General features: G+C 45.8%; 1 protein-coding gene across 10 annotated transcripts in view; it reads left to right on the top strand.

The window, feature by feature from the left end:
- CEP135 (centrosomal protein 135) overlaps window positions 1-12,287 on the top strand; it is an 80,389-nt gene that overhangs the window by 50,854 nt on the left and 17,248 nt on the right. For 7 of the 10 annotated variants that reach the window (XR_016212188.1, XM_089302769.1, XM_089302770.1 and 4 more), the window contains 4 exons: window positions 3,779-3,930; window positions 10,895-11,010; window positions 11,084-11,238; window positions 11,674-11,729. Coding sequence is in view for 8 of the 10 variants with exons in the window: in XM_089302769.1 (XP_089158895.1) it covers window positions 3,779-3,930; window positions 10,895-11,010; window positions 11,084-11,238; window positions 11,674-11,729 (479 nt within the window). In the remaining 2 variants the exon portion in view is untranslated. Of the gene's footprint in view, window positions 1-3,778; window positions 3,931-10,681; window positions 10,824-10,894; window positions 11,011-11,083; window positions 11,239-11,673; window positions 11,734-12,287 lie in introns of those variants that run through there. The other 3 variants (XR_016212189.1, XM_089302772.1, XM_089302773.1) reach the window with 3 other exon arrangements.

Here is a 12,287-nt window from a genome sequence, read left to right as displayed (position 1 = left end):
AGCATAAACAGCACCCTGGCCTCAGAATCAGCCCTTAAGGCATTCGGATCCGGCTGAAAAGCTCATGAGAGTATTTCAGGCATAGAAAGCCAAGACACTCTTGGGGAAAAAAAAAACAACAACAACTAAATGAAAGATCTCCGCGAGTGAGATCCCAGTGGAAAGAACAGGTCATCAGAGAAGGAGGTACCTCTCTCTGAAGGGAGGAGAGAACTTCCACTCTGACTACGACCTTGCCTAAATATGATCAGAATCAGTGAACTCAAAAGGCTTCCATAGCCTTGGCAACTCATGACAAGAGCCTAGGGTGATTATTGATGCCATAAACAAGAGTGTCAATTTGGTAAGTCAACAACAGGAGTCACTGTGCACTTACTCCTCATGTAGGATCTCTGTCCTTAATGTGCTGTACATTGTGATTTAATGCTATAACTAGTACTCAAACAGTATTTTGCATTTTGTGTTTCTATGTGGGTGCAAACTGTTGAAATCTTTACTTAATATGTGCTAAACTGGTCTTCTGTATATAAAGATATTTGAAAATGAATCTTGATGTGAATGGAAGGGGAGAGAGAGCGGGGGATGGGAGGGAAGTTATGGGGGTGGGGAGCCATTGTAATCCATAAGCTGTACTTTGGAAATTATAAAAAAAAAATGTTCTGACACAGTAATTGGGGAAATATGAATGAAAAGCACAGTGAAATTTTCTAACTGTGAGGCACCAGAAATTCACAGTTTTAGCAAGTATTAGCGAATACTTGTGGCCCCTGGGGGTACAAACTTTGCCCATCATAGATCAATCTAGTCTTTTCTAGCAAAGGCAGAACCTGTGAGCCAACAGTTCCTTTTCTAGGTTTGCAGCCTAGGTAGGGCCCAGCAAGACTGTGGCTGTCGCTCCCCCTCTTCGTGGAGGAACGACACAGGACCCTGCGCTGTTCTTTCGTCTGCTCGGCCCTCCCCGGGTTTGCTGCTGGTTCTTCCCGGGTTGGCTACTATCCCTTCCACCTCCGTGGAAGGGCAGTTCCCCCTGGCCACATTCCCCACTTCCGCAGGGGAGCAGCACACCGCCGGCCGGCTCTCTCGGGGGCTGCACAGGTGTTCCCCTTAGATGTTCCCCTTAGATGTTCCTGGCACATGCCGTCTCTCTCCTCCTTTATAGTCCTCCTCTGCCAATCCCAACTCGGCTGCCCACACGCCGAGTACGCTGCTCTCCTCCAATCAGTAGCAAGTCCTACAGTTTATTGGCTGAACTGGAGGCAGCTGTGCGGAAGCTGTTTACTTCTCTCCCAGCGCCATATTGTGGGAGAGCAGATGCATAGAATAAGTCCTAATTCCAGTAACTCAGTCCAGGCTGCTCCCCACATGTGGCCCCGGGCCAAATGCAGCCTCCTGTCCGTTTTGTAAGTGCTTATTTGTTGATGGGTTTTCTGTGGTGCTTTGGTGCTGCAGTGCAGTAAGGTGACAGTCCTCAGGGCCCACAAACATAAATATTTACTCCCGGCCAGAAAACAAGATCAGTGAGATGTCAGTTGCATGCAAAGTAGATGAGTGATGGTAATTCACGCAGTGGAATGATACAGTGAGTAGGCGCCGCTGACAGCAACATGGCTCATGACTCCTGTGCATGCAGGTGGCCCCAGAAGAGCAAGGTGCTGAAGAAACCAGCAGTGTGATTCCACTCACGTAAAATCAGACTCCTGCACAACTAGTCATCGTGTTGCTTGGGGATTTGTACAAATAGGGAACGCGAAAGAAACGCAAGGAAGGTGGCTCCTGCGGGCAGAGGGAGGGCAGTGTGAGGCGGGGCTGTTCCGCAGCAGAGCCAGGGACTCGTGCAGTGTTTTGTTAAGCTGGGGTGACGGAAACCAGGTGTTCACTTTGTTTGTAGTTACCATACATGAACGCTTGTTGGTATAGATGCACCCACAGCGTTCTGGAAGGCTTTTCATGCACAGAAACAGCTCCCTTCACCGCCCTGTTCCTGACCAGCGCACAGGTGCTGCGGGCTCTGCCTGTACCGACCTGAGCACCCCTGGTGACTTCCCGAGGTGGGAGGAGTGGAGACAGGGAGACGCCCTGCCTCGACTTTCCGTCTTCCTGCCACTGTGGGCTTGCAGCTTTCCCTCCCGCCCTGTGTCCAGTCCCATGATTTCTTCTGTCTTGGTTTGGTCCTTTGTGCTACTGCTATTTTTCACTAAAAATTTCGAATGTTATCCACATTGTCTTTAAATGTTTGTCGGATGTCAGGTGCTGTCCTGTTTCCTAGTTCTCAGACATTATTGTTTTGCAAAAGTTTGAGGATTTGATCATTGTCTTGTTTTCAATTTCTTGAGTAATATCTTCCCCTCTCCGCCAGTATTCTGTGTCTCTAGAACTTTTTTACTGATGGTTTTAGACTTCCTGAAGAGATTCCATAAGTTCTTATCATCATTTTGGCTTTTGTTTACTTTCTGGGAAATTACGACTTTGTTGCCTAATCCTTTATGGATTTTAGTTTTTTAATTGTATGTTTGTGGGTTTTTATTTTATTTTTGGTTATTTTTTTTGTTTCTAAGAAAACTTTTTTTAGAAAGAGGTAGGAGGTACCTGGAGTCTGAGAATCCCAGTGTATATATAGAACCTCAACTCAAGAAAGTTCAACTAGATTTTCAACCTTATGATGATGCAGAAACAATAGGACCATGACTTTGAAATTTGGGCTTTCCTCAAGCTAACCTTATGCCATGGCATCCTCTCATGGCTCAGGTAGGGCAACAGCGGCTGCCGGTCAGCCCTGGGATCACCAAGGGAAACAGTGGGCCCTCTGCAGTGTCCTGGTTGCTAAGCCGAGGGTGTTCTGTAGGGAGGTGTGTTACATGTGGCCTTGACTCACGAGCTCTTCAGCTTACAGTGGGTTTATTGAGGAGCATCAGTACTGATTTTGAACAGTGTCCTTGTGCCTGCCGCGACCCTGTCCCTCTACTTGGTATCTGTGCATTGAGCATCTTCACAGTGGCCTGCTTGTGTGGTTGCTGTGGGTCAGCGGTTCTCAGCTGGGGTCAGCTCTGCCTCCTCAGGGACATGAGCACCATCTGGAAAGTCGGGGCTGCCACAGTGGGGTTGGGTGGAACATGGAGGAGGTGTGAGTGGACGCTGCGAAAGCACCCGTGATTCCACGTGATTGCTTGCCTCCTTCAGTGTGAAACGATGCTGTTGCTGGTGGGGTAGCTTTCGGGTTTGTGTTTTGGTATCTCCCAAGGCAATCCATCTGCATTCTTCTTCCCCCAGATTTTTTCCTGTTTTTTAACTTCTCTTTTCTCCTAAATGAATTTTGGAATAAAATTTAAGGCACCCCCATTGGAGTTTGTGTTGCCATTTCATTGAAATTAAAATCGAGGAAATTTTAATATGTTTAGAATATTGTGTTCCTACCCAGAAACATAGGTGTTTTTTACATTAGGTCAAGTTATATTTTATGCCCTTCAGGGAAACTTTAGTTTCCTCCTTCAGTTAGTTTCCGCCTTCAGTCTTGCCCATTTTGTGTTTGGGTTACAGGATTTTCTGCTGTGATTTTCAGAAGTTTCTCTGTTGGTAGCTTCCCTTCTTGTTTTGTTGGTATAGCAGAGATGTTCTTTTCAGTTTTTACTTTTTTCTCTCTTCTTTTACTTCACTGATAGGAAAAGAGAAAATGACATGCAGGACTTAAAGATAATATATTTCTTCTAGAAATATTATTACAAGTGCCTACTTGGCAAAATAAAAATACGTACCTATTAATTTTTTTTAATCTAAATTTTAGCTTGAAGATGAAAAATATGAATTAAAATCTGAAGTGTTACTAATGAAAGAAAAAATAGACTCATTAGAGAACAAATCAAAACTCCAAGCCCAAAAGCTTTGCCATGTGGCCGGTGACTCATCTCATCAGAAGTCAGAGATGAACTCACTTAGGTAAGTTTACTGAAACTTGCGATTCCTCCTTTGGGAAGGTTTTTGTGGTTCTGTGCAGTTCAGGGTGTGGCGTTTTTAGACTGGCCCTTCGAGTGTACTTTCCCACGGTGGCCTTGCGGCCAGATGAGGGCTTTGCACAGTACTGCCGCGGGGGCTGACCGCCGAGGCCCTGAGTGGCTGAGTAAATAGGGTAGGTTTCACATCTCTGTTTTTAAAACGTTCACAGATTATAGGATTGCAAGCAGGATTTTGAACCTATGTCCTTTTAAATTCCCATTAGTGGACACTTCAGCTCATTTGTACTCCATAGCATAGGGTTGTTGAAAATCATATTCGTTTATTTATTTGAAAGAGTTAGACAGAGAGAGATCTTCTATCTGCTGAGTCACTTCCCAGATGGCTGCAATGGCCAGGGCTGGGCCAGGTTGAATCCAGGAGCCAGGAGCTTCATCTGGGTCTCCCATATGGGTGCAGGGACCCTAGCACTTGGGCCATCTTCCACTGCTGTCCCAGGCCATGAGCGTGGAGCGGCCAGGGCAAGAACTGGCGTTTGGGGAAGCATCATGGGCTGTGGCTTTACACACTGCTCTGTGATGCTGGCCCCAGCTCCTATTTTTAATTTTTCTACCGTAGAAATTAAAAAAAAAAATATTTTCATTTGATTTGAAAGGCAGTGATAGGGAAAGACAGACAGAAGGAGAGAGATCTTCCAGGAGAGAGATCTTCCATCTGCTAGTTCACTTCCCAAATTCCCACAGCAGTCAGGGCTGGGCCAGGCTGCAACCAGAAGCTAGAACTCAAGTCTGGGTCTCTGGTAGGCAGCAGGGACTCAAGCACTTGAGTCATCATCCACAGGTATGGATTGGAAGTGAAGCAGCTGAGACTCAAACCAGGCACTCCCGCATGGGGTGTGGGTGTCCAAGGTGCGATTTAACCTGCTGCACCAAGCGTCTACCCAGGAATAGACAGTTTCGGCCAAGGGCTGTCCAGGTAGCATGCCTCTTAGGATGCAAGCTCTGGGGGGACCTGAAACTTGGATTTGAAGATGGAGAGGCTGATGGCAAATAATTTAGACCAAGGGTCTAGACTGAAAGAATGACAGCGAATTTGTTGAACAGAGGCTAGATTTAAGGAACATTCTTACATAAAATCAAAAGGCTTGGATCACTTACACGGAGATAAAGAGAGAGACAATAAGGCAGAGTGCTCATGTGGAGGTCTTGGGTAGCAATTTAAAACAAAAGACTCAAGGAAGCAGAAAGCCGACAGTGTTTTCTGGACTGGGCTCTTGCATAATTAAAAAGATAAGCAGGGCATTATTCTGAAAAGTCACAAGAAATAGCTCTCTCTAAATTAAATTGGCAATAAAAATCAGGAAAAGGTTGTCAGATGTCAACAAGACATTGGGCCTATGACAGTCAGTCATGAAGCAGTAACATTTTTTTTAAATGGGTAACAAAACTGGAGGATCAGCAAACGGTAGATTGGCTACTGCAGAAAACTGAGTTGGTGAAATCAGAAGCAAAGTCAAGGACTTCACCTAGAGCTCAGAAGGACTAAAGGAAATGTTGAGGGGAAAAAGATGCAGATGGAATACACAAATATACAAATACCACAAAAGCATCTATAGCCAGTGCCGCGGCTCACTAGGCTAATCCTCCGCCTTGCGGCGCCGGCACACCGGGTTCTAGTCCCGGTCAGGACACCGGATTCTGTCCCGGTTGCCCCTCTTCCAGGCCAGCTCTCTGCTGTGGCCAGGGAGTGCAGTGGAGGATGGCCAAGTGCTTGGGCCCTGCACCCCATGGGAGACCAGGAGAAGTACCTGGCTCCTGCCATTGGATCAGCGCGGTGCGCCGGCCGCGGCAGCCATTGGAGGGTGAACCAACGGCAAAGGAAGACCTTTCTCTCTGTCTGTCTCTCTCTCACTGTCCACTCTGCCTGTCAAAAAAAAAAAAAAAAAAAAATCTATAGTCAGATAAATAGAGCAGAAGTGAGAATCATGTGAATAATTAGGAAAAGGAAGAAGCATTCCCAGATGATCAAGCAACTAAAGTAAGACCAAGAACTGGGTGTGTCTGGTTGGGACAGGAGTGCTGTGTCAGGGGCGTGGCTGGGGCTGCGCTGTGTCAGGGGCATGGCCGGGGCTGCGCTGTGTCAGGGGCATGGCCGGGGCTGCGCTGTGTCAGGGGCCGGGGCTGCGCTGTGTCAGGGGCCGGGCCTGCGCTGTGTCAGGGGCTCGGCCGGGGCTGAGCTGTGTCAGGGGCGTGGCCGGGGCTGCGCTGGCTGTGTCAGGGGCCGGGGCTGAGCTGTGTCAGGGGCTCGGCCGGGGCTGCGCTGTGTCAGGGGCTCGGCCGGGGCTGCTCCCGTTTTGCCCTCCTGCTGCTCTGACTGCAGTCGGGGCAGTGGCCTTCAGCAAGCACCACAGATGCCCTGTAGCAGAGAGCACGTGTCCTCTCATGCTTCCCTCCTCTGCTCCGCCCTGCGCTTCTCCCCGTGTGTCCAGCTGACGGGCCTGTCGTTGAATCCCGCTTGCTCTTCCTTCATCTGTAGCCCCACGCCGCCTTCCTTTCCTCCCAGGAGGGCTTCTCCGGCCTCTCAGGCAGAGCTTGCAGCACCCTCTCGTCACCCAGACTGCAGCCTCTTCGGAGTTGTCTTTGTCCCCGCGACCTTGTCTCTCGTGAGCGTTCTCTCCCCTCTCATAGTGTTCTCTCCAAGAAGGTGTGTCAGTCATGTCTGCACTACAGTCAGCCCAGGCAGAATGTCGTTACAGCCATCCAGAGGAAAACCCAGTACAAGCCATGACCACGCTCTCTGGGAGCAAAGCCACACGATCCAAACCTTCTGCTGCTTGCACATGGTTGATAGAACTCTTGCTACCCCTTTAGTCACATCAGATTCTCGTTTCTGAGACAGGAAATCTCTGAGAGGCAGCTTCCCAGGCAGGCGAGGCCTTGTCTTCTGTTTCCCTTCCTGCACCAGGCGATTTCCCATACTTCCATGCACCACCACACCAGTTTTCTCTGGCAAGCACAGCCTCTGATTGTCCACCCAGAAGATCTTTGTCCAGTCTTCTGGTGTAGCTTCAGAGGAAGTGATCCAGAATCTTGGCTGTTGTCTTCCTTGAATTGTAGCACTTAATGACACCTGGCATTGTATGCCCCTCATCAGCTCCCCCCCGCCCCCAGCTGTGAGGGAGCTTCTCTGTCCCAGAAGAGATGGTCTGTTAGCCCCGAGGGTGTGCCCCCAGTCTCTGGAGCCAGGGTCAGCAACCCTTTTATGTAAAGAGAGTCAACATGCAGGCCATACAGTTGCTGTCACACCTGCTTAACTCTGCCGTTGTAGCTGGAGCTGACGCATAAATGAAAGAATGTGCTTGTGTTCTAATGCATCATTTTTTATGGACACTGAAATTTGAATGACACACAAGTTCATATGGCACAAAATAATTTGTCAAAATGTTTTTCAGACATTTAAGCATGAGGTTAGTATTATGGCAAGCATGTATAAAACATTCTAGCTCTCTCTTTTTTAAAGATTTATTTACTTATCTGAGAGAGTTACAGAGAGAGAGAAAAGTCTTCCATCCTCTGGTTCACTCCCCATAGAGCTGCAATAGTTGAAGTTGGGCCATCCTAGGCCAGAAGCCAGGAGCTTTGGTGGGTGCAGGGGCCCAAGCATTTGTGCCATCTTCCTCTGCTTTCCGAGACCACCAGCAGAGAGCTGGATTGGAAGTGGGGATGTCAGCGCCACCAGCGGAGGCTGAGCCCACTGTGCCATGGTGCCGGCTCCTAGCTCTCTGTTCTTAAATAATTAGTCAGTGGACCACACTTTGGTGACCCCTACTGAAGATAGATTGTTTTCAGCCTAGTTAGACGACTAACTGTTCTCAGCCCCCCATGGTAAACATCCTTAACCCTCACACTTGCTTAGCCCTGATGCTCTAAATATAAATCTAAAATGAGATTCCTGTGGCACAAAATTCTGTCAGACTGTTATCAACTTAGCTTAGTCTTTTCTGTGCATGTTATTCAAAACCAGACAGTTATATGCTTACTCAGAGTCTAATGAATGCTATAGCAGTTTCTCCTGGAAATGAGCCATGAACTCCAGTTGGAGTTGTGCTTATGCCAACAGGTAGCAGTTGCACTCCTAGGATCTGTTTACGTGTATTCAGAAAACCAATTGCAACTTGTCTCCCTTGAGACATACTTATTTGGCAAGGCAATTTAGAACCATTTCTGATTAGCCAGGACACCTAAAGACTATCTTGGAGGCATTCCTAAAATTCCTAATATTTGTTCTTTGACTAAGACAGGAAGAGGAGCCAGAGCACTGACAGAGTAACTAAGGTATTCATGGCGCTGGGATAGAAAAGACCAAGGGAACTAGGGCTGCCAGTTACAATAAGTCGTCATCGCCTTGCAGAAACCTAAATTTAAAATAGAAAAAGAAATCCTAATTTCTTCTCTTCCCATTGGTGGTGAGCCATAACCATAGACTCTCTTAGAAATTTAAAGACAGGCATGCCACATCAGTTTCTTTTTTCCAGTAACCCCCTAAAATTCCAGCCCTACCTCTCTTAAATGGAACGTCAGCACTGCCTTAGAACTTAGATACTTCTTATGAATAAAGGACCTTTAAAATGCTATCTTTATATAAAATATGCTCCTACCATGAAGGGAAATAATTACTTTTGTCCACTAAAATGAGAGCATGCGTCGCTCCGTGTGAGGTAATGCGCAGCTGAGCAAGTTGGGTCAGAGTTAAAGCTCCCAAGCACAGTGTCTAAGTGAAGAGCACAGACCCTCGTTTCACTTCACTACTTCGTTCTCTGGGGGAAGCCGTCATTTCTTTGCTATGGGTAGAGCAACTCTGAAGCTAAGAAAACGGCCCCCCCCCCTTTTTTTTTCTAACTACTTAGTTCTCAAAATTTCTTTTCCAAACACCATGATTCATAAGTAGCAGAGCAGGCACTCAGCTCTTCTGCCCCATGAGCCTTGAAGCTTACTTCTTTCGGTGGGTTGGCATTTATCTTAGTAGCAGTCCTTGAGTCACCAGAGTTACTTCCAGGGTCTGATCCAATGTCCCCTTCCCGTAGATTATAAAAAGGCAAAGCGATTTTTAGGACTCACCCAAGAGATTCTTTTGTATGTTTGAGAGGTCTTCAGAAAACGCATGGAAAAAGCATATTATGAAAAAAACTATGCATAAATTTTATATTTGTCAACTGTTCGTCACTATAAAAAATGCCTGTGAGAAGCCTCTTGTACAGGAGATTTGTTTTGGCCCCGAGTTTTGGAGGTTCATAGTCGCACATTGGGTGGGCCCCGTTGGCTCAGCCATCTGGTGACGCTGTAGGGCACGTGGAAGCATTACATGGGGAGCCAGGAAGCGGACAGCTCGACTGGGTGTGACTCGGGCTTGTCTGATCAACCCTCTGACAAGAATGACCTTCCCAGGGCATGCCCCATGACCTAAGGACCTCCCGAGGCTCACCTCTGTCTCCACCCTCCAAATACTTTTAACTTATGACTTTGTGGATTAAATTTCTGCATTAGGAGCCAAATCATATTCAAATTATAGCAAATTTCAAAAAAAAATCAGCATTAAAATAAATTTAACTTTTAATTCCATTTTCCATGAACTTTCTGAAGTATCATGTCAATCAAGGTGTTATCCTGCTTCCCTTTATCAGCCCCACTTTTATTAGGCAGTCACCCTGCTTAGGAAGTTAGGTGTCAAGAGGTCTTCTCATTTCTACTAGAATGTCAAGCAGGGCCAGCCCCCAGTGTCAGGGCTCAGAGCCATTCCATCTTAGGGTTCCGTGTAGCTTCCCGACATTTTCTCTTCCACATCAGAGATATTGGTTCCCTTTATACATTTGCCTGTTTTCTTTACCTTTGCTAACTTTGTGATCTTGGTCACATTACTTGTTTCTGTCAAATTGGGGTAATGGTTCCTGATTATGGCCTGTTCTGGGCATAAGTGAGCTAATGTCTATACAATAGCAGTCTGTTACAGCTCACAGAGTAGCAGCTCTAGCTTTGAGGAGCCACTTACGTGTCGAGTGCAGTCACCTGCACCTCACATAATATTGTAGAGGAAAATTGCTGTAATGATTATGCTGTCTTTCTGACATGGTTTAGTTGTGCCTGCCTCTCTCTCTCTCTCTCTCTCTCTCTCTCTCTCTCTCTCTCTCTTGACAGCCTCATCTTTCCAGGAAGGTTGGGTTAAGAACTCCTAGGTCAGGGCTAAAAGCATTCTGAAGACAGGAATCCACTCCCGGAGAGCTGATGGATGCTGTTGCAGCCTCCAGGCACAGTGCTTCCCAAAACCACCTTACTGGTTGCTAACAGATTCCTCTGAGAAGTGTGTATAGCCCACCCCTCGGCCACTGTGCAGCCAGGTTTCTTGTGCTTCGCAAAGAGACTTCCCTGTTAAATCCCTGCTGCACTCCAGCCAGTGCATGCTTTCCCTGCTTACTGTGGCTTCTCGTTGACCACTCACCCAGGAAGTCAGAGTGAGACGCAGACGGGAGGCTCACAGGTCAGGATGGCCAGGCTTTACAGACAGTCCTTCCATGCACCGGGCCATCCTGAAAGAACAGGACTTTCCTTGGCCTCTGCTGTTGGAAATAGTATTTGAGGGAAAGGAGGTTGCCATTAGGAAACCGAGAAGAGTGTAAAACTACCAAGAAGCCCCTAGAAGAGAGTACACAATTAATTTGATTTTTATACCATATTATTTTTAGGAAAATGGAACCATTTTGGAGAAGAATGGTGGAGAGCAAGAAATTATAATATGTAATATAATGCCATTGATTATACTGGAAGAGCTTTAAAATAAAAAAGAAACGAAACTTTAAAAATAAGAAACCAATATACTTTTTAAGTCCTCTCATTTAAAAGAATTATTTCTGTGAGAGATAAAGAATACCATTTGTTTTTGTCCACTGATTCTTTAGGATAGTAAATGAGCAGCTAGAGCGGTCACTTGATGACTATCAGCACCGACTCTCCGTGAAAAGAGGTGAACTTGATTCAGCCCAAGCACAAATTAAAATACTGGAGGAGCAAATAGGTAAGTGCTGTTAAATTCCATTTCTGCTCATCCGGATTTATTTTGTCTGACAAATGTTTGTTTTCGTTTACAGATAAATTAAACCTTAAGATGACTTCACAGGATGAGGAGGTCCATGTAATGAAAAAGACCATTGGTGTCATTGATAAAGAAAAGGACTTTCTTCAGGAGACTGTAGACGAGAAGACAGAAAAGATTGCAAACTTGCAAGAAAACCTCGCTAGTAAAGTAGGTGACTGTTCCGTATGACTTTCCAGCACCTGACAGGAAAGGTTACTTGGTTCTGTTTCATCTGGGCAGTGCTTATCATCCATGCTCAAGTTCCCAAGACACAGAGCCACATCCTCCAGTAAATCTCATTTTATCCCAATTCTTTGAACCTGCAAAATGTGATTTTTCTCTATTTCCAGAATGTGATTTTGTCAGATTTTATTAAACTTAAGGAAATCATGCTAGTTTTTAGGGTGAGTGGAAACATGGAAACATGCCTATATGTGAAGTACTTGGCATGTGGAAACATGTTTACCTGGAGCTTGCTTTCTATGCCTGATTTGTATAATTGAATTGTATGTTTGAACCGTATAAATGTGACAAAATTCATAAACTTGATGACATTTTTATATGGATGGTTTAGAATCTCATATATCTTTATAATTTCTATAGGAAAAAACTATTGCTCAGATGAAGATAACTGTCTCAGAGTTTGATAAATCTATGAAGTAAGTAAGTAGTGAGATGGAGTCTCAGTTTTTTTAAAATTTTCAGTGACTATGGCTTTATTTATTTAGATCCAGCAATGAGAGAATTGTTTTCTCAAGTTTTCCGTCATTGCCAATGGCAGCATCATTTTCTCAAGTCTCTTGCTTGAAATAAGTTCCCCTCTTTACCTTTCTCCTTCCTCCTTCCCCCACATCTGACACTCAGGCCTTACTAGCTCTCTTGCCTGCCTGCCTGCCTGCCTGCCTGCCTGCCTGCTCTTCGTTTGTATGTAATTACCCTGTTCAGACCCTAATGGTTAAAGCTCGGATGACGTTAGCAGCCAGTCTTGAGTTGTGCTCCATCCAACCCTGTCATGAACCCTGTTAGAATAGTTTATTTCTTGTGTCTGCTCTGTGTCTGTCCAGAAAGACTGTAGGTCGCTAGGAGAAATGTCAGTGGAGAGGTAAACATTTATGAAGTATTTGCCAATATTTGGCTTGTTCACTCTTTCTCTGGAAAAAAAAAAAAAAAAAAAGATTTGAAAGGCCTCAGAATTTGAGAGAGAGAGGGAGAGATAG

Source organism: Oryctolagus cuniculus, chromosome 8 (assembly GCF_051225735.1).
Source record: "Oryctolagus cuniculus isolate XC-2025 breed Fujian yellow rabbit chromosome 8, ASM5122573v1, whole genome shotgun sequence".
Taxonomy (NCBI): Eukaryota; Metazoa; Chordata; class Mammalia; order Lagomorpha; family Leporidae; genus Oryctolagus; species Oryctolagus cuniculus.
This window is presented reverse-complemented; position numbering and strand designations above follow the sequence as displayed.